Source organism: Ambystoma mexicanum, chromosome 6q (genome assembly GCF_040938575.1).
Source record: "Ambystoma mexicanum isolate Mex_15411 chromosome 6q, UKY_AmexF1_1, whole genome shotgun sequence".
Classification (NCBI taxonomy): Eukaryota; Metazoa; Chordata; class Amphibia; order Caudata; family Ambystomatidae; genus Ambystoma; species Ambystoma mexicanum.
In genome coordinates this window covers 795,045,764-795,067,875 of record NC_090937.1, presented here as the reverse complement: position 1 = coordinate 795,067,875, position 22,112 = coordinate 795,045,764, and the positions used below count along the sequence as shown (strand labels likewise).

The following is a 22,112-nucleotide window of genomic DNA, read 5'->3' as shown; positions in this document are numbered from 1 at the left end:
CTAAGAGACCCCATTTGCCTAAAGAAATTGTCGGTATGTATGAGGTTAAGCTTGATATTTTGGATTGGTTGGCAATGTTTAAATATAACCATGGTATTCACGGTCTTACAGGGAATCAACTGCTTCTCTGGCTCTTCTCTAGGCTACCCACTGTTGCATCTTATGTAGTAATGGAGTTGGGGGAGGTGGATAGTATGGATTATGAGTATGTGAAGCTAGCTTTAATTGCTAGATTTGGGAAGACCCCTTCCCAGTACCTTAAGAGGTTTAGGACCCTTAAAAAGCATGATGGTACCCCTTGGGCTACCTGGGTCTGTGAATGTTTGAAAAACTTAGATGGTTGGATTAAGGGTTACAGAGTAAACACTTATGAAGAAATGACAATCTTGTTAAGTTGGAGTCTATTTTTGATGTCTGCTCTCCTGAGCTCAGACAGCACTTGGCTGATTCTAAGGAGAAATATCCAAAGAATCTAGCTAAGGCTGCTGACTTGTGGGTTACCAAAATGGCCACTCACAAGGATTCTGGTGCTACTCAGAAAAGGGATGAGGGGAAACAGCCAAAGAAAGATAACAAAGAGAATTCTAATACCTCCAATCAAAAAGAGGGCCACAAACAACAAAATAGGGGTAAACCGCAAGGGAAACAAAATCAGGCTAGTGCACAATCTGGACCCAAACCAGATGGAGGTCAGTACAAACCCCAATTCATCAAAACATTTGGGAAATGTTATGTTTGTGGGTCAACTGACCATGTGAAAGGAGATACCAGGTGCAAGGGTAAACCTTCAGGGGTCCACACTGTCTCCTTAGCCTTCTCACCAGAGGAAGAAGTACCTATGGCAAGTGGAAACTTTCACCTACTGGCTGATGAACCCATGAGAGCCTCAGTTAGTGTTTCTTTAGTGTCCCTGGACTTGTGGGAACAACAGAATTTAGATGTCTATAATTAAATCCCAGATAATACCAAAGAGTATTATAAAGATAGTGTTCTTGTGAATGGTTAGGAAACCCCTGCCATCAGAGACACCGGAGCCAGCATAACTGTGGTGGATGAATCATTTTTCAAGGTGGAGGATGTTGCTAAGGCACCCAAACGCCTCACCAAGTTAGCTGAAGGCGCTGTGCAAATGCTTCCCCAGTTACCAGCTCTCATCCAGTGTAATGATATGACTGTCAAAATACCTGTTAGTGTGCAGAGTGAAGTGTCTCGGAGAGTCCTCTTGGGTAATGACCTGAAAACTCTTGGAGTTGTGTCAAGCACCCCCAGGCCTCCCAGTAAGAGGAAACAGGAGCTCAGTAGGTCTGCAAGGGAGAGAACCTTGAGATGCTCTCCAGAAGAGTTGAGAGAGGAAACTATCACTTCCACTCCACAGGAGTTGCTCACTACTATTTCTAAGAAAAATGAGGCCAGGGGGAAACCCAAGACCTCCAGGAAAAAGTCAGACAGCACCCCTGTGCTACCAACAAGGACATCCCCACGATTGTCCAAAGTCACACCTGTGACTCCTACACCTGCCGAGGCAGAGTGTGAGGTGCAACCTTGTGTGGTTGAGCCAGTATCTAAGGAATCAGATCTGGAGGAAGACACTGTCTTAGTTGGAGATCTTGACCCTGTTGAACATCCTGAGCTGCAGTCTTTACTGGCAGAAGGTGGACCCAACAGGGCAGACTTCAGCAAAGGACAGAGAGAGTGTCCTACTCTTGAAGGTCTTCAACAAAAGGCTGCTAACCAACTTGATGGGCAAGAAGTTGGGAAGCATAGGTTGAGCAGGGAAGATAGCCTCTTCTACAGTGAACCGACTGAGTCTATCCCTGGGGACTGCAAAAGACTTGTAGTGTCCCTTGCCAACAGACTCCAGTTCCTACAGTTAGCCCATGAGATATCTTTGGCTGGTCACTTGAGTTTCAAGAAGACCAAGGAAAGGCTCTCTCTCTACTTCTACTGGCCTAAAATGGGTTCAGAAGTTGACAAATTCTGTAGGAGCTATCATACTTGCCAAACCTCTGGCAAGAGTATAGCCAAGAATGTGGCACCCTTGGTGCCTCTCCCAGTGGTGGGAGTTCCTTTTGAGAGGGTGGGCATTGACATTTGTCGGTCCCCTTTACCCTCCTACATCTTCAGGGAACAGGTTTAACCTGGTTGAAGTAGACCATGCTACAAGATACCCAGAAGCCATACCTATGATAACTGTTACGGCTCAGGCTGTGGCTAAGGCCCTACTTGGTATTTTTGGCATAGTAGGGTTTCCTAAGGAAGTGATATCCGACAGGGGATCCAATTTCATGACCCACTACATGCAGGCGTTGTGGAAAAACTGTGGTGTCACACACAAGTTCTCTACAGCCTACCATCCACAGACAAATGGACTGGTAGAGAGGTTTAATCATACTACAAAGAGCATGATAGTTGCTTTAGAAGAACCCCTTAAGAGAAAGTGGGACCTTCTACTGCCAGGAGGAGGGAGTTGGTTACAGTCCCTTTGAACTTCTCTATGGCCATCCTGTCAGAGGTCAATTGGCACTCATGAAGGAGGGGTTGGAGAGTGATCCTTCCCCAAGCCAGTCAGTGTGACTGACTATGTGATAGGTCTCCGGAGGAGAATGTCACACATGATGGCAGAAGCAAGTGATAACTTGAAAGCAGGTCAGGCTCTGGTCAAACATTGGCATGACCAGAAGGCCAGCATGGTTGAGTTTACTCAAGACCAGTTATGGTGCCAACAAGTCAGAGGGCCTTGCAGGACAAATGGATAGGACCCTTCAAGGTTGTGGGCAAACCTGGAGAGGTGGACTATCTGGTGGACTTAGGCAGACCTAAGGAGGCTCCCAGAGTCTTTCACACCAACCGTTTAAAGGCTTATGTCTCGAGACCAGAAGTAGGAGCTTTGCTTCTAGCTTCAGCTCAAGAGGAAGAGGAGAGTGAACCTCTACCTGACCTCCTCAGAGGCCAATCTTTAGATGAAAAGATAGAAGGAGTTAATCTCTCTTTTCAGCTGACTTCTGAACAACAGGAGGAGTGCAAAATTCTGTTGAATCAGATTGCCTCCCTGTTTTCACTATCACCAGGCTTGACCCCTTGGGACCAGCATGATATTCTCACTGGTGACTGTTTACCTGTAAAAAGCAGAGGGTACAGAATGTCAGAACATGTGAGATCCCACATCAAAGGAAAGGTCAACGAGATGCTTGATCTCGGGTTTATAGAGCCATCTACAAGTCCATGATCTAGTCCAGTTGTTCTAGTACCAAAGGCAGGGTCCAAGGAGTTGAGATTCTGTGTGGACTATAGAGCACAACATGCAGTCACTAAGACAGATGCCCATCCTTTGCCAAAGACAGATGAACTGGTGGATAGACTTGGTTCAGCCAAGTACCTCAGTACATTTGATCTAGCCTCAGGCTATTGGCAAATAGCACTGACAGACCATGCCAATAAGAAAACTGCATCTCCATCCCAGCAGACCTCTACCAGTTTAAGGTTATGCCTTTTGGACTAAAGAATGCACCTGCTACATTTCAAAGGATGGTTAATCAAGTTCTGAATGGGATGGAGGACTTCTGCATGGCATACTTGGATGACATTGCAGTGTTCAGCCCTACATGGAAAGAACATATTGATCACCTGGGATATGTTTTGCAGGCTCTTGAGCAGGCCCATCTGACCATAAAGGCAAGCAAATGTCAAATTGGTCAGAGCAAAGTGGTCTACCTTGGTCATGAGGTAGGAGGAGGTGAAATAAGGCCATTGCCCAGCAAAATACAAGCTGTGCAAAACTGGGACACCACTACTACTCAAACCCAAGTGAGTGCTTTCCTAGGCCTCACTGGGTACTACATGAATTTCATAGAGAACTATGGGTCCATAGCTTCTCCCTTGAATGTGATATACGCTCCAAAGTTCTCTAAAAAGATTAGATGGAATGAGGGGTGCGCTCAAGCCTTTGAAAACCTGAAGAAAGCCCTTTTGTTAAGGTCCAGTTCTAAGAGTTCCTGATTATCACCAACCCTTCATTGTGCAGACAGATGCCTCCAAAATAGGTATAGGTGTAGTTCTTATTCAACTGGATGAGAAATATAGAGAGCACCCCATTTGCTTCATCAGCAGGAAGCTGAAGGAACCAGAAGCAAGGTGGGCAACCATAGAGCGTGATTGCTTTGCTATTGTGTGGTCTCTGAAGAGGCTTAGACCATACTTATATGGATCTACCTTTGTGATTCAGACAGACCACCAGCCCTTGAGATGGTTAATGCAAATGAAAGCGGAGAACCCAAAACTTCTAAAATAGTCAATCTGCCTGCAAGGGTTTGATTTCACCATTGAGCACAGAGCAGGATGTCACCACCAAAATGCTGATGGTCTCTCTAGGATGTTTTTAACTGACTAGAGGTAAAGATTCATCCAGGAGTGGATTAAATCCTCCTGTCCCATAGTCTGGTGGGGGGGCGAGTGTTAGGAAGAATTCTCATACATGGCTGATTTCCCTTACCTAATGAGTCCCTCAGCAGCTTTAATGGATTTCTAGGGTTTATTTTTTTCACCTGGTAAGAGTGTGAGCCTTTTTCCCACTTTTACACATGTTTTGCTGTGTGTGTTTCTACCATTTGTGTGATCTTGGGCACTGGAGACTCACCTACTCTGTGGCCTCATATTTTTCATGTGTGTTACACAGCACCTTCAATGCAGCGACACAGGGTTGTCTTTGAGATTTCCCCCGACTCCACTTTCTGGGGCTGACTACTCGTCCCCAGAAAAGGTAAAGTTGCCATTCTTTATTTTAGTCACTTTAAACCACAGACCCAATACACCCCATCTTACATGGAGTATTTAAAGGGTTAATTCTTATCCTTTTTTATCTGTGTCCCTTGGAGCATTGTTTCGCTCCCTTTACACTAAGACTTGGCTGGTGGCAATGGTAACTACCCTATTTTTTATACCGCTGTTATCGTAAATAAGCACGGTATTGTTTTAGGCTATTATATTAGCCTCAAACATAAACCCGCTTGACCATATATATTTTATTACGGTTCCGGCTGTGTTTATTCGCCATTTCTTTTTGTAAATGTCTTTCTTGATTTTACTCTGAACGCCAAACCAGGTTTGGTCCCTTTGTTCACCGTCTTTTTGCGGGCTTCTGCACAGAAGCCCACCTTAAGGCGCCTGAGAGTTTGGGTAGGCAGGATGTGAGGGAGGGGTCTTAGGACCCATGCAATGGGTTCCCTTGGTAACCCAAGTCGCACTCCTGTTTGATTGGCAGGGTGACTGTCCTTGCCAGGACAGCCACCCTGCTGTGTGATTGACAGACAGGCTGTATGAATGGGGGAAAACTTCATAAAAAGCAGGTCTCTGGGAATGGAAAGGCACAGTCGCCACTGGAACGAAAGAACCAACGAGGGGCTGATGGAAGAGGACACCTAAAACGACTCAACCACCCAGGGAAGCCCTGCTGAAGGTCCGAATCTTCAGAATCCGACGACAGAGAGATCCTCCAGGAAACTTCTTCCCTTGAGCTGGTGGGACCAACCAGTTTGCCCAAACTGCAAGCCAGGACCCCTCGTCTGGTTGAATTCACTGTACAGAGCTACAGTGGGCCAGATAGCCAGGAAGGTCGGACCCTGCTTGGGTTTTGAGGAGCACACCTTTTATTCGTTGCTTTGCTCTGCTGCTGGTTTTGCCCCTGGGTAGTGCAGAACCCTCCAGTCTTCCTACTTCTTGTTAGTCCAACAGTCGCTTAAGGAACCGTGAGCCTGCAGGAACTACCAGGAACATCTGCCTCAGCTACAGCTTCCTCTCCGTTTTAAGGTACTGTGCAAATCCGGTTGTTCGTTTCGTTCAGCCGTGGTGAAAGTGTTTGAAATCTTTCTCCAAACTGAGGGCTTGTCCGTCTCTTCTCTTTAAACTAACTTTTTTGCCAACCAACCTCGTCCGGAATCCGTGACACAAACTTTACCACGAACTACCCTGAACTGTGTGATCTTGAGCAAAAGACTTTTGACCCATTGACTTTGGCCCTAAGCCTTTTCTACCTGATTCTATCACTGTAGTTCCTATTGCTCAATTGGCCTGTGTACTTACCTGTTTGTGTGGTTCAATTTCTATTAACTTTGTTTTTCCCCCGCTTTTAAATTGCTGGAGTGCCATTTTGCTGCAACATTTTGTGAGCTTAACTTGTCTGGAACTTATTGGAAGTGGTGTGGTATATTAAGAGTGTGATTTTTAAACTGCTTATAATAGTGTAATGTTATACAACTGAAGAGTTGAAATAAATGTATATTCTTTTACTTGAAAACCTTGAGTCAGTATTTGCCTGAATCATAGTAATTGCTGTCCTTTGTGTAACTATTTGATACTGCTCACTTACTCTTGAAATAAGTCTGGCTGCTCAGCCATCGCTACCACTTTAACTGTGTAGTACAGGCTTGTACTAAAGGTGAATTTGTACTGTCACTTGTAGTCTGAATTGTGTGTGGTGTTCCCAAAGAGTACTGCACATAATTCTGCCTAACACTCTCATCCTCTCAGTGCATCATTAATATCTACCACAATGACACTATCATGGCCCAAGGTTCTCAACCTACCCTTCTTCTTCTCAACCGGTACCTGCCACTCTCATTTACTTCCTCCCTTCTTGTGCTCCTCCTTTCTCCTCTTCGTTTAGGTCTCCACCACCACTAATGGGAGTACCATGCTCCTGTAATCCTCCCTGGAAAAATGTCAAAGGAGGTAATCAGGTCCACTTAGGCACTTGGAATGCTCCTTCCCCTGTCAACACTCCTCTGACATTTGTCTCCTTCTTGAAGACTTTGATCTTGACGTCCTCACCCTTACCGAGATGTGGTTCAATGCCAGCTCTGTCACTGCTCTTAACTAGGGGTGTCATGGTATAGGTTTTATGGTGGCATGATAACCTTCTTGCCAAATGACGGTATATCATGGTTATCGCGGTATAGCAGGTAGAGTTAACTCATTTTAACAAATATTCTCTTAAAGGTCATTAATTGTCAGCATTTTGAAACGTGTCTCTGCACATTTTTAGCTGATCATCCCGGAATCTAAGGCGGATGCAGGTTTGGTCTTTCATGGCGCTCACGCGTTGATCACCTTAAATGAAAGAGTGACTAGTGAAAGTGTTAAAATGCACGTTTTGAGCAGTGAGCTTGCTGTTCTGTCACAGGTCATCTCTTTGAAAATCGGCCTCGACCTGCATTATTTTGGAACCACATGGCATGGGCATCATGACCCCTCTGCGATCAGTCATACAAGTTTGTTTTGATAACACTTTATCCCATTAAAGGTAGAATAGTCACTCATGTGAGGTCTGAAAGCCCATGCCATTGTGTTTCTTTTGTCAAAATGTCATAGCCAACACACACTCACCAAAAGGTTGCATATTGATCAAATCACTATAGCTTGTTTACCATCTGCCTGGTGTATTATAAAGGTCTGATGTTGGAGTCACCACTGAGCATGTAATCCTAAAATGACAGGGTTCGGTGGGCGCTGTTGATTTCTTTCTTGATTCTTGCAATACATGTTCATTTACCTTCTTAAAGATAGTGGCACAAAAACGTTTTGAAAATGACAAAGTTAAAGTACATATTGGCACAAATATGGCATAGCTCACCACAGCCCCATCATTACCATTTTCTCCAGGTCTGAGCGCATTAGGACCCTTGTCATGTGACTTGAGACGGAGGAATGCTTTCATGGGTGGTGTCACAAATCGAGGATAGACCTGAGAAATCTTTCACCCCTATTGCTCTGGATACTTCAAATTGAATGTAGAATCTGTCCTGCCTGCTTGAGTCCAGTGCCATATGCAGAAGTCAGGCGAAGGATCAAGCGAAGCAACAACTCTAGTGCCAATGTGTAAATCTACACGGAGGACAGTGAGGGGGGAAGTTTATTTATTTTATTTTGGATTTGTTGAGTGCACTACAGCCCACAGGCATCGAGGCGCTATAAAAGAGATTTAAGAAGGCTTGCTTGCAGGTTACAATAAGCGGCCAATGAGAAGATTTATATACTAGCACAAAGCACTGATAGGCTCAGTGTTCATACAGTCTACAGAGCTAACTATTTTGTGGATATGCATCATAAGGGCATCCAGTTCATTCCCCCCTTTGAATTATGGGATGTGTAGCTCCCCATCTTTCAAACTGGTGGGAAAACTACAAATCAGCTGATCTTTAACCCGACTCTATTGATCACAGAGAGAGCGGGCACAGCATCAAAGCTGCATTTACTAATGTGGCCTCACATTCCCTATTATCTTGTCTGCAAAATACCACATCCCACAGTGCAAGATCCAGAATGTGCAGCACTTGCTAACTGCAGCCTTTCCAAATCAGATTTAAAAGCTCACTTAATAGCTGGAGGCCCTAAAACGGTACACCGGCATAAACAACATGACGTTATTATAGTTCAATTAGGCTGTTCACGGTACCTATAATGGTATACTGTTATACCGTTACACCCCTACTCTTGTCAGAGGGCTTCAAAATCCTCTTCAAACACAGGCCCAACTGGCCACGAGGTGGAGTGGCCCTGATCCTCCCCGAGTGGGTACCTGCTTTTATCAAACCTTCTCCTCCTTTGAATGCCTTGTCTCTAGGCTTGGGGTTTCACCCACTCCCTCTCTCACCCTCGCTACCATCTACAGACCCTCTGGCCCTATTTATCTCTTACTCTCTGAATGGTCCGTCCTTGCCTCCTCCCTTTTGACCTCTTCCTCCAAACTCCTCCTCCTTGGTGACTTCAATATCCACCTTGACTCTCCTGAATCAGCCACCTCACAATTCTGTGACCTCTGTGACTCCCTCTTGTTAGGAAAGATTTCTTAACTGTGGGTAATTTTCCTTCCATGTGGCAACCCCTAAACTTTTTGCTGTTGTTTTCACCAGGATCTAGACTTTGCCAGAGAAGTGCCGCCTTCTGCCGCACTCCTCTGGGCTTTCGCTCCATTCTTACGGGGAAACTGACATGCCCTTAAGACTGTCAGTACCGGCAAACGTTGTTTTCCGTAGTTCTTTTATCATGTTGCAGCTTTCGCGCAACATGGCACAAGAGGGCACTGTAAGCTAAGTTACTGCTCTCTTTGGGTCTCTAGTCTACTACAGGCCCTAGATACTCTCTTGGAATTGTTATCGAACGGTGCAAGTGAATCACGGACAGAACTGGTGGCAGCGATCGTTTCTTTGTGTTTTTGAGCTCCTTTTGGCGTTTAAGCGCGTTTCTCATGCTTAGCCCAAAATGGTGGGCTGGCTCCCAAAATGGCCAGACCACGAGGCTCGTTGTCCTGTCCGCTGACCATCTTGCCCCCTTCACCTTCCCCAGGTCGAGCCGACCCAGGGCCTTCCTTATTTGGGCATGTACTTTCCCGCGAAACACAGATGCTTTCGCGGGCTTCTAAAGGCCTTGTGTGTGCCTCCAGGATGTGGGCTGGGATGTCTGGTCCCAATACACATCCTGGGTGCCAGAGAGTCTAGGGTGGTGTGAATGCCTGGGACCTCCGTGGTCCGTGATAGGTCCACGTGTGGTGTGAGTGTTTTGTGAGCAGATCTCCCATTGGGTCCCCTCCGTTTTGGCGCGAAGGGAACCGTGGATAAGAGGGGGCTGGAAACACCACTACCATGTTGATCTCCTGAGTTCTCACGAACAAAGGAATACAGGAGCCAAGTATCCTGCAACCACGAGGCTGAACCGAGGAATCGCCGGTGACCCGCTGAAGGACTGCTGCTCTGCACTGCTGTCGCTTTGTGAAACCCTTTCTACCTCTGATCGAACGAGAAGGCCTGTACTGGTACTTCGACCCTTGGAATAGTGGGAACAACTATTCTCGGCATCTTCACCATCTCCTGCACGTAAGCCTTCAGAACTGTCTCTGGGCCATCCAGCAGACTGACCAGCCTACCCAGGAGTCTTGCTCTGTAACCGCCGTCAGGTTGTGTTGTATTACGAGTCCTTGTCACTCTCACACGATTCGTACACTTGGCATTCCCAGGTCTGAAGTGAGTAGTGTACATTGGGCTGAAATACGCACGGCCGCTCCGTTGCCCTGCTGTGGTAACAAACTCTGCGGGTTCACTGCGTTTGGGACATCCTCAACTCAACTTCTGCTGCTGCGGAATCTACATGACGCCGAGACGTTCCCTGCTCGTATCTGAACTTGCCAGCACTGAAACTGACGCGGAGAAGCCTGGGTCTGCTTGCATCGGGGACCAGTGAGTAGCATCGCTAGGAACTGGTCGCCCTCCTGCAGGAGCCCATAGCTTTTCCCTGCTGTGTCTAACAGCACGCCTTTCCGTACTTGCGCTCTACTTCTGCCCACAGTGGAGGCTGAGCTTGAGTCACAGAGCTCTTTTCATCTTCATTTGTTCACCGAACTAAACTGCCTGATTCCTTTGAAGAGACTCCCCTTTTTGCCCGTTGGCACCAGCGTCTGCAGGTACTTTTGAGCACAAGGCTCCACTCTTCATAGGGCTTGGACTTCCTTTTAGTTAGATGCCTCTGAAGGCGGATTGGGTCTAATTATTATTCGCACTGCCTGTTTTCCTCCCCATTTAGGTGGTCTACACATTTCGTGCGTCTAACTCGTTAGACTCGTTTGTATTTGTATATATATTGTATTGGTTTGGTATGTGTGGGTTTACTTGAGTTTTATTGTGATTTCTCGCTACGGACAATGTTACAAATGCCTTGTAATAAATGTGTCTATATTTATAATATAACACCTGCTTGGAGTAATTTGTAAGTGTCCTTGCTTTGTGTGCTCATTGCAGGATTTCAGTCAGCCTCACCCCTCTTGAGACCTAGTCTTGACCGCCGCGATCGCTACCATGATTGGTCTGGCTTGTCCAGAGGTTACCCTGTTCCAAGAAAGTAGGCTGGCCTTCTGAACCTCTCCCCCTCCAGGACAGAGTTCAGAAATCCGTCTTAACGAATTGGTGTACAGCGGTGGGATATGACTGAAGGTATCCAGTGTTGCGCACGAGCGAAGGCATTTCAAGTTATTCCTACCAGGACACGTAGTGAATTGTCGTAGTATAACTTTTAAAAGGCCATAGTCCTATCTAACAGTATGGAAACAAATACCTTGTTAACTTTAAATGCTTCTAAATCCGAAACATTGAAAAAGATGTGTGCGGAGAGAGGTGTCTCCTCTCAAGGCACCAAAATGGATATGATCCAAAGAATCGTGGTGTGGCAAGAAGCGCAGCTTGATGCTTTAACTTCTGAGGACAGTGCGGAAGGAGGTGGGGCTGCTCTCAATGGTAGAACCGACGGTTCTGCCGCTGCACTGGTCCACCGCGACCACGAGGCAAGGGAGGATGAGATGTCTAATGTTTCCTCTGCCAGTGTTGATGGGGAGGCCATGCTTGAATTCAAGAAGCAAGAACTGCTGTTTAGGCAGAAGGAGCTTGATTTCAACATGACCAAACTAAAAATCGAACAGGCCGAAAAACAGAAAGACAGGTATCACCAGTTGGAACTGGCCAAGCTTCAGGTTGCAAATGGATCCAAGGGTCCTGGACATGGGTCTGGGGCCTCCTCTCATCCACAGTTTCCAAAAGATCTGCTCAGTGTGTATGAGGAAAAGAATGACATTATGGACTGGCTGAATACATTTGAGTATGCATGCAAAGTTCAACAAGTTAACAATGCTGATAAGATTGCCTGGTTACTCAGCAGACTGCCCCATTCTGGCTGTAGTGCCATTATGGAAATGTCGAAGGCTGAGCGAGCGGATTTCGCAATGTTAAAGCAAACTCTCATTTTAAAGTTTGGAAAGACTCCTGCCCAATATTTAAAACGATTCAGAGAGTATAAGAAAAAAGAAGGTGGTACTTGGGTATCTTATGTAACCGAATCCTTAAAAAACTTGACTGGCTGGGTCGAACATTATAAGGTTTCTACCTTTGAAGGCATGATAAGTCTTGTCATGCTGGAACATATTTTTGCATCTTCTTCCCCAGAGCTTAAGCAGCATTTGGCTGATTCGAAGGAGATAGATCCTAAGAAGCTTGCCATTGCAGCAGATTTATGGGTGTCACATCGAGTGTCCCATAAGGACAAAACTCATCCTGGTAAGCAGGAGGAAGGGAAAAAGTCCAAAGATAAGGAGGGTGGAGAATCTGATAAATCTTCTTCTCAAAAGGGCCACAAAAAGAAAAATAAGGGTAAGACACAAGAGAACTCACAGGGTAGTGGAGGTCAGCCTCCGAAACAGAACTCTGGTTACAATAAGCCTCCCTATGTAAACAGGCCCAATGGATCTTGTTTTGCTTGTGGAGCAACTGACCACGTGAAGGGGGATCCCCGGTGTAAGGTTAAACCTTTGGGGGTCCACTCCGCTAATCTGGCCTTCTCCTCCTACGAGGAAGAAGAGATTACAGGAGCATCCTTCTCCTCAGACTCCTTCCCCAGCGGGATAGAAGCTGAGGTAGTTTTAGTTTCCCTGGGTTCCTGGGAGCCTAAAGTCGCAGAGGCTAATGCTAGGATTCCAGATAATACCAAGCACTACTTTAAAGACAGTGTGCTGATCAATGGAGTGGATACTCCAGCTCTTAGGGATAGTGGGTGCAGTTGAACTGTAGTGGATTCTACCTTGGTAGACTCAGAGGAAGTTGCCAGAGCTACTCTGATGCCCACTAAGTTGGCTGACGGCCCACCTCGCATGTTTCCAGTAATTCCTGTAAATCTTACTTTAAATGGTACAGCAGTCAGGATTCCAGTGAGCATTCAGAGAAACGTCCCAGGGAAGGTCTTGTTAGGCAATGATCTCAGAGCTTTAGGGCTCATAGGAGACACTGCCGACAGACCCTGCACACGGTCTCAAACACGGGCAGCATTGGCCAAGTCCAATACGCCGCCCCAGCCGAAGGGGAAACCCAAGGCGAAGGAGTAAGCAAGTCAAGACGAGGGAAAGAGAACCTTCCCCCGAACTCGCCTACCACTGCGGTGGAGGAAGTTGGTCAATCGCCCGGGCCTGATGAGGAGGTGGCGATGCCTGAAGTATTTTACCCCAACGACCATCCGGAACTAAAAGACTTGTTAGTAGAAGGTGGTCCTGACAGGGAAGAATTCAGTAAAGGCCAACGTGAGTGCCCATCTCTGGAAGGCCTAAGGAGAGAGGCCTGCTCCCAGCTTGAGGGTGAACCTCCTGGGATGCATCGGATTTATTGGGAAGGTGGACTCCTGTATATTGAGCCCACAGAGTCTACGGAAGGAGACCATAGGAGGTTGGTGGTTCCCCTTGCTGTAAGACCCTTCCTCCTGCAGCTGGTGCATGAAGTGCCCCTTGCTGGTCACCTTGGTATTAAGAGGACTAAGCAAAGTTTATCCATGCACTTCTACTGGCCCAAGATGGGGGTGCAAGTAGAAAGTCACTGCAGGAGTTGTGCCTCCTGCCAGTTATCTGGTAAGAGTGGCTCAACAATCCAAGCTCCATTAGTACCACTCCCAGTTGTGGGAATACCATTTGATAGGGTAGGGATCGACATCGTTGGTCCCCTTGACCCGCAGACATCCTCAGGCAATAGGTTTATCTTGGTGCTAGTCGACTATGCTACCAGATATCCTGAGGCCATCCCATTGAAAACTGTAACTGCCAAGTCAGTTGCAAAAGCGTTACTTGGCATCTTTACTAGGGTTGGCTTCCCTAAAGAGGTTGTGTCTGACAGAGGCAGCAACTTTATGTCAAAGTATATGCAGGCTATGTGGAAAGAATGTGGGGTCACCTACAAGTTCTCTTCTGCATACCACCCCCAGACCAATGGTCTGGTGGAACGTTTCAGCAGAACGTTAAAAAGCATGATTGGGGCTTGGGAAGAACCTCAGAGAAGAAAATGGGATCTTCTTTTACCATGCTTACTGTTTGCCTACCGAGAGGTACCACAGGAGGGTGTTGGCTTCAGCCCCTTCGAACTTCTGTTCGGTCATCCTGTACGGGGACCCTTAGCCATAGTCAAAGAGGGATGGGAGATGCCCACTCCCCCTGTTACTACCAACGTAGTAGATTATGTGCTGGGGCTCAGAAAACGGATGGTACTTCTGATGGGCTTGGCTAGTGATAAATTGAAGGCAGGACAAGCGCTGGTGAAACATTGGTACGACCAGAAAGCTTCCCTCATCAACTTTACACCTGGTCAGCAAGTCCTCTTCATGAATCCCATAAGGCCTCGAGCTTCACAGGACAAATGGTCAGGCCCTTACACAGTGGTGCAGCCCCTGGGTGAGGCTAACTATTTAGTGGACCTTGGAAGGCCTGGACAGGCTCCAAAAGTGTTCCACGTAAATAGGCTGAAGGCTTTCGTCCCAAGAGTCGAAAGCACAGCACTGCTACTGGCTTCAGATGTTGAGGAAGAGGAGTCTGAACCTCTCCCCGACCTGTTCCAAAGCGGTCCTTCAGATAGCTCCTTTGAGGGTGTCCGAGTGGCCCCTCACCTGAATTCTAATCAGCAGGCTGAGGTGAAAAGTTTGCTTCGGCAGTTTTCCCCCCTGTTTTCACAGTCGCCTGGTTTGACACCTTGGTGCAAACATAACATAGACACAGGAGACAGTGTACCTACCAAAAGTAGGGGATATAGGTTGTCAGACAAAGTACGGTCTTACATTAAGACCAAGGTCAACAAGATGTTAGACCTTGGGGTGATTGAACCCTCTAGTAGTCCTTGGTCCTGCCCTGTGGTTTTGGTTTCTAAGGCAGGCACTTCTGAATTGAGGTTCTGCGTGGATTACGGGGCTTTGAATGCTGTCACCAAGACAGATGCACACCCCTTGCCTCAAACAGATGAGCTGGTGGATACTTTTGGTGCCTCCAAGTACCTCAGCACGTTTGACCTCACTGCTGGCTATTGGCAAATAGCTTTAGCAGAACATGCCAAGGAGAAGACAGCGTTTTCTACTCCAGACATCCTTTACCAATTCAGGGTAATGCCGTTCCGGTTGAAAAATGCACCTGCCACTTTCCAGAGGCTTGTGAATCATGTGTTGAATGGGTTGGACGAATTCTGTCTTGCATAACTGGATGATACAGCAGTTTTCAGTGCTACCTGGGAAGACCATGTGAAACCCCTCGGGATTGTGCTCCAGGCTCTTCAGAAAGCCCACTTGACCATAAAGGCTAGTAAATGCCAGATTGGACAAGGCTCAGTGGTTTACCTTGGACATGAAGTAGATGGAGGGAGGATACAGCCTCTTCCCAGTAAAGTACAAGCAGTACAAGACTGGCCTACCCCCACTACACAGACCCAAGTGAGAGCCTTCTTAGGACTCACGGGGTATTACCGCAATTTCATGGCAGACTATGGCACCATAGCTGCCCCTCTGACTGCCCTCACTACTCCGAAGAAACCCAAGAAGGTAACTTGGACCGACGAGTGTGTGAAGGCCTTCAACGGCTAAAAAGAATCCTTGTGACAGGCCCCTTCCTCAGGGCCCCTGATTATCAAAGACCTTTTATTGTGCAGACGGACACCTCTGACACTGCGATAGGAGCTGTACTATCGCAAGTAGATGAGAAGGGTAAGGAACACCCTATTGGTTTTATTAGTCGCCAGCTTAAGGACAGAGAGCTCAGATGGTCCACAGTGGAGAAAGAATGTTTCTCTGTTGTGTGGGCCCTACGTAAGCTGAGGCCCTACCTCTATGGGACCCACTTCACTGTGCAAACTGACCATAAGCCCTTAAAGTGGCCAATGAACATGAAGGGAGAGAATCCAAAGTTGCTTAGGTGGTCACTATTGAGCATAGGCCAGGTGTCCAACATAGCAATACTGATGGGTTGTCCAGAATGTTTAACTGACCTGAACAAGAGACTCATCCAGGGGTGTATTAGTTCCCCCTGTCCATAGTCTGCGAGGGGGGAGTGTTAGGAAAGATTTCTTAATTGTGGGTAATTTTCCTTCCATGTGGCAACCCCTAAACTTTTTGCTGTTGTTTTCACCAGGATCTAGACTTTGCCAGAGAAGTGCTGCCTTCTGCCGCACTCCTCTGGGATTTCGCTCCATTCTTACGGGGAAACTGACATGCCCTTAAGACAGTCAGTACCGGGAAACGTTGTTTTCCGTAGTTCTTTTATCATGTTGCAGCTTTCGCGCAACATGGCACAAGAGGGCACTGTAAGCTAAGTTACTGCTCTCTTTGGGTCTCTAGTCTACTACAGGCCCTAGATACTCTCTTGGGATTGATATCGAAAGGTGCAAGTGAATCACGGACGGGACTGGTGGCAGCGATCGTTTCTTTGTGTTTTTGAGCTCCTTTTGGCGTTTAAGCACGTTTCTCGCACTTAGCCCAAAATGGTGGCCTGGCTCCCAAAATGGCCAGACCACGAGGCTCGTTGTCCTGACCGCTGACCGTCTTGCCCCCTTCACCTTCCCCAGGTCGAGCCAACCCGGGGCCTTCCTTATTTGGGCATGTACTTTCCCGTGAAACACAGATGCTTTCGCGGGCTTCGACAGGCCTTGTGTGTGCCTCCAGGATGTGGGCTGGGATGTCTGGTCCCAATATACATCCTGGGTGCCAGAGAGTCTAGGGTGGTGTGAATGCCTGGGACCTCCGTGGTCCGTGATAGGTCCATGTATGGTGTGAGTGTTTTGTGAGCAGATCTCCCATTGGGTCCCCTCCGTTTTGGCGTGAAGGGAACCGTGGATAAGAGGGGGCTGGAAACACCACTACCATGTCGATCTCCTGAGTTCTCACGAACAAAGGACTACAGAAGCCAAGTATCCTGCAACCAAGAGGCTGAACCGAGGAATCGCTGGTGACCCGCTGAAGGACTGCTCCTCTGCACTGCTGTCGCTTTGTGAAACCCTTTCTACCTCTGATCGAACGAGAAGGCCTGTACTGGTACTTCGACCCTTGGAATAGTGGGAACAACTATTCTCGGCATCTTCACCATCTCCTGCACGTAAGCCTTCAGAAGTGTCTCTGGGCCATCCAGCAGACTGACCAGCCTAGCCAGGAGTCTTGCTCTGTAACCGCCGTCAGGTTGTGTTGTATTACGAGTCCTTGTCACTCTCACACAATTCGTACACTTGGCATTCCCAGGTCTGAAGTGAGTAGTGTACATTGGGCTGAAATACACACGGCCGCTCCGTTGCCCTGCTGTGGTAACAAACTGTGCAGGTTCACTGCGTTTGGGACATCCTCAACTCAACTTCTGCTGCTGCAGAATCTACACGACGCCGAGACGTCCCCTGCTCGTATCTGAACCTGCCAGCACTGAAACTGACGTGGAGAAGCCTGGGTCTGCTTGCATCGGGGACCGGTGAGAAGCATCGCTAGGAACTGGTCGCCCTCCTGCAGGAGCCCTTAGCTTTTCCCCGCTGTGTCTAACAGCACGCCTTTCCGTACTCGCGCTCTGCTTCTGCCTACAGTGGAGGCTGCGCTTGAGTCACGGAGCTCTGTTCATCTTCATTTGTTCACCGAACTACACTGCCTTATTCCCTCGAAGAGACTCCCCTTTTTGCCCATTGGCACTAGCGTGTGCAGGTACTTTTGAGCACAAGGCTCCACTCTTCGTAGGGCTTGGACTTCCTTTTAGTTAGGTGCCTCTGAAGGCGGACTGGGTCTAATTATTATTCGCACTGCCTGTTTTCCTCCCCATCTCGGTGGTCTACACATTTCGTGCGTCTAACTCGTTAGACTCGTTTGTATTTGTATATATATTGTATTGGTTTGGTATGTGTGGGTTTACTTGAGTTTTATTGTGATTTCTCGATACGGACAATGTTACAAAGGCCTTGTAATAAATGTGTCTATATTTATAATATAACACCTGCTTGGAGTAATTTGTAAGTGTCCTTGCTTTGTGTGCTCATTGCGGGCTTTCAGTCACCCTCACCCCTCTTGAGACCTAGTCTTGACTGCCGCAATCGCTACCCTGATTGGTCTGGCTTTTCCAGAGGTTACCCTGTTCCAAGAAACTAGGCTGGCCTTCTGAACCCCTGCCCCTCCAGGACAGAGTTCAGAAATCCATCTTAACACCTCTCTCTCACTATTCTTCTCTCCAGTCCGACCCCCTCAGTCAGACATACTCTGGATGCCTTCTTCTGTGGACACATCCCTATTTTTAACCTGACCACTACCCCTCTTTCTTGTTCTGACCACTCTCTCCTCTCTTCCCGCTTGGTCCCCCTTGATTCTCTATCTGAACCACCACCCGCACTGCCAGCCTCCTTCACCGTCATTTGACTGATGAAGCGAGTGTCAGTTGCTGCCTTTGCCTCCACTTTCATCCCCCCTCCCAGCACTGCTTATGACTCTACCTCTGACTCTGTCCTTGCTAACTTGCATCTCTCCATCTACAACACCCTTGAAATCCTTGACCCGGTCATGAGGAACTGCCTGAAACCTGCTTCCAAGTGCAATGGCTGGTATGACCCTCATGTAGCTTCTCTGAAAATAGTTGCTGAATGGAAGTGGTAAACCTCGGGTTCATCCTTTGACAAACTGGCTTGTCACCTGCTCCCAAGTCAACATCGTTTCTCCATCTGCTCCAGGAAGAACGCCCACATCCAAGTCTGCATCTTTGGAGCCACTACCAACACAGAATTTTTGAAAATCTGCAAGGAACTCGCCATTCCAACTGCATTTTCCACTTCTCCCCTTCCTTCCCAGGTTCTGCACTGCTTTGCCCTCCCATTTCACCTCTATAACTCAGTACATCCTGCAGCTATTTTTTAAGAAACTTCTACCCGGATTGGGATACCAGAGAGCGACTGTATGACTTGGTATATTACCTTGTCTCCTGCTTCAATTGTTCCTCTGGTTTGGGTGTCTCCAAACCTTTTGACAGCCTGCTCCTTCAGAAAGAATTATTTTTTAAAAAGACTTGCTTCTAAAAACCAGTTTAACACACCAATAACAAGTGGATCGATATCTCAGTGGTGCCCACTTATTTTGCTTCCTTCAATATGTTCATTCCAAATGGCTACAATATACAACAGCTGAACCAGGTGCACACCACATGCGTACTCAAGTGGGCCTTTCAAATCTCCCGATCCAATATATAACTCTAGTCCAGAAAAAAAACATGTCTTCCGTCTTGTTCTCACATTACTGGCTTAAACCAAACATTTTCAGATAAAATGCTAAATCCAAAGCCCCCACAACACCCTTACACACACAGACACACTTCAGTCTTGCAGGTAACTAAACTGACAAGATTTTGAAGACACGGTTCACAATGCACAACACACTCCTAAAACTGAAATCACTTGTAACACACAGCCAATGCATTGGCAAGAAACTTGTATTAGTAATCTCTGCCCGCTCCACTCTCTTCTTCTTAGAACAGACCCCATTGACTGGTCATATAAACACACCCTCCCCACTGACACCATAAACCTGCACACAGATACTGACCAAAACATATACAAGTCACCAACACTTAAATCAAACACTTTACAATTGAACCCCTTCAGCAGGCACTCACCTCTCAGTCTTCCTTCAAACGCTGTAAATGCTCACACGTACTTTCAAACTCTCAACACAGCCCTCCAACCTCCCCCGCCCTCCCGCCCCGCCCGAACCCCACATTCACACTGCTGAGCACTAGGCTCCAACCCCCTGAGCCAAATGTTTTCCACTGCTCAGGAGCCGAATAATAACACAACAGAGATAATCAGTTAAAAGACGATCTATCTCATCAAACTCAAGATATCACACATCTCACATAAACACAACGTCACCAAAGCAAAACCTCTCTTCTATCTAACCATTTAGCACAGTTCAACAAGGAGAGCACATTTCTCTATAAAATCAGTTACCACTGCACCATGCTTACATTTACCAATGTCCGTGGATCAACTGCTCTCACTATACACAAGCTGAGGTTGGTAGTACGGAGGCTTAGTGTGTGTGACCACATAGCTGCTAGCTTAATCCGAATATTGTTCTCAGATAAATGTTTTTCCATATAACTTTATTATTACTAGTGATTATTTGTGTAATACGATTTCATGACATGTTGTATTGTATTTGGGAGCCTTAGATGTGTATTCATTCTATATATTATGAATGATCTAAATTTTCGTTGTGCTGTGTACTGTATTCAGTGTCCTGTAATCAAGCAGGGAAAAGTATAACCAACCTGCAACGTGTAATAAGTATTTTTTTTCTTTTTGTGCTTCAAAGGATTGCTTCGGAAATTCAAGCTCTTCTTTCTAAGACACACTCGGCCACCGCTGGAGGAGCGTGATCGCTATGACTACGAGTTTGCCAATTCCACCTCTTTTCATGGTATGCACAACCTCGTTAGAAAACGGAGCAAGATCCACAGGACGCTGTGGACGCTCGTGGTCATTGGGTCGGTCATCATTGTCACCTGGCAGATCTGCACGCGCTTCATAAATTACCTCAGCTGGCCCACCACGACGTCAGTGACCGTGCAGTACGTGGAAAACATCGAGTTCCCGGCTGTGACCTTTTGCAATCTAAACAGGTAACAATGGTATTGTTAGGGATGCAAATGGATACCTATATGTGACTTAACTTTCAAGAATGCTGAAAGCTGAAGTTCATGTTTTGCCCAGCACAAACACTCGATATTGAAAGGGTTGTCATGAAAATATGTCGTCTTTGCTGTGGGCCACATGCCATCTCTAGAGAGGGCTAAAGTCTAGGATTCGCATGGGTGGACGGCACCCACCCACTTTTTTCAGAGGGAGGACATCTTCCCCCAGTGGATTTTAGAGGCCGTGTGTAAAACACGTTTTGCTGTCGTTTTCGAAATTATGATTTTAAGAGCGACCTGGGGATTCGAACCGTGGTCGCCAAGTTCACATCTAGGGCACTTCACCACACCATATAACCTGGTAAAAAAAAATGAACAACTAACTGTGAAATGTGAAATTTCAGGACTGAACTCTCTAGGCACAGCATTGCCTATAAATCCAAATAAATAAATCCAAATAAACACATTGCCATTGATTCTTGGGGTTTAAAACGTGCACACGTTTTAACATTGTCAAACCCTATTAGACGAAAATACCCTCTCGGTTTTTTTGTATATGTTCATTTAATGAAAGTCAGATGCCCATTTGCCCTCTGGAATTTGTATGATTATGCAAACCCAATTGAATGAAATGTGCAGGTTTCACCTTGATTGCTAATTTCTGGTGATGTCACATCCAATCGCGTATGTTAATGAGTCCCCCCACTTTTTCTTAGGACTTGACCCCTGCAGTGCTACGAGATGTGTATGAGAACTTCATTTTGCCCTACTTTCGCTTCATGAATTTCACACACTTTCAAGGATTCTTCTCAAGCATTTGCACAGGACGCAGCTTGCACAGCTGCTGCAATAATGTTGTCCAACTATGCGGCACTTACATCTCCTGCCATATATATGTTCTTAACGTTTCTAATCTAGTTAATTTATGTTGCGATAAATGCATAGTTGTAAATTTGTAAAATGTTTGTACAATCTAAACTATCATAAATGTGTGTGGCCTGGCGGAGGGGGAAGGTGTGTCGACGCTGTGGTGGCATTCTTTTGTATGACACATATTTATGTTTTACCCTACCTGACCGCACATTTTTGTGCATTCCTAAGTATTTCAAGAGGTTGATGAATGTCATTTTTGTGACTGGAGCGCCCTCGGGCGATTTATTATCTAAACACTGCATGCAATTCAACAGCATCCTATTGAGATATTCATACCTTCTCGGACATCCGGCCCATGAAGCGTGTGTCAGTTGAAGCTTTTGCCGTCACTTTCTCTCCCCACCTCCACCTTTGGCTGTCTCTCATCCTGATACAGCCCTGTCTCTGCTCTACTCTTCAATTTCTGATACGCTTGATGCCCTTGCCCCTGTCATGAGGATCCGTTTGAAGTCCAAAGCCAAGTGCAATTCCTGGTATGACTCTGACCTAGCTACACTTAAACGTAAGTGTAGGGCAGCTGAGAGGAAATGAGGGACTTCCTGTTCATCCTCTGACAAACTGGCCTGTCGCCTGCTACAAAGGCAATACCGACTCTCTGTCCTCACCAAGAAGAGAGTCCACATTCAAGCTCATGTCTCTGCGGCACCTAACAACTCGGCCAAACTCTTTAAAATCTGCAAGGAGCTGGCCAACCCTGCTGCAGTCTTTACCCCTCCTGTTG

The 22,112-nt window shown here is 46.8% G+C and overlaps 1 protein-coding gene across 1 annotated transcript in view; it reads left to right on the top strand.

Annotated features, from left to right (window-relative positions):
* ASIC5 (acid sensing ion channel subunit family member 5) overlaps positions 1-22,112 on the top strand; it is a 593,203-nt gene that overhangs the window by 20,684 nt on the left and 550,407 nt on the right. The window contains exon 2 of the mRNA XM_069630322.1: positions 20,140-20,446. Coding sequence (XP_069486423.1) covers positions 20,140-20,446 — 307 coding nt within the window. The remainder of the gene's footprint in view (positions 1-20,139; positions 20,447-22,112) is intronic.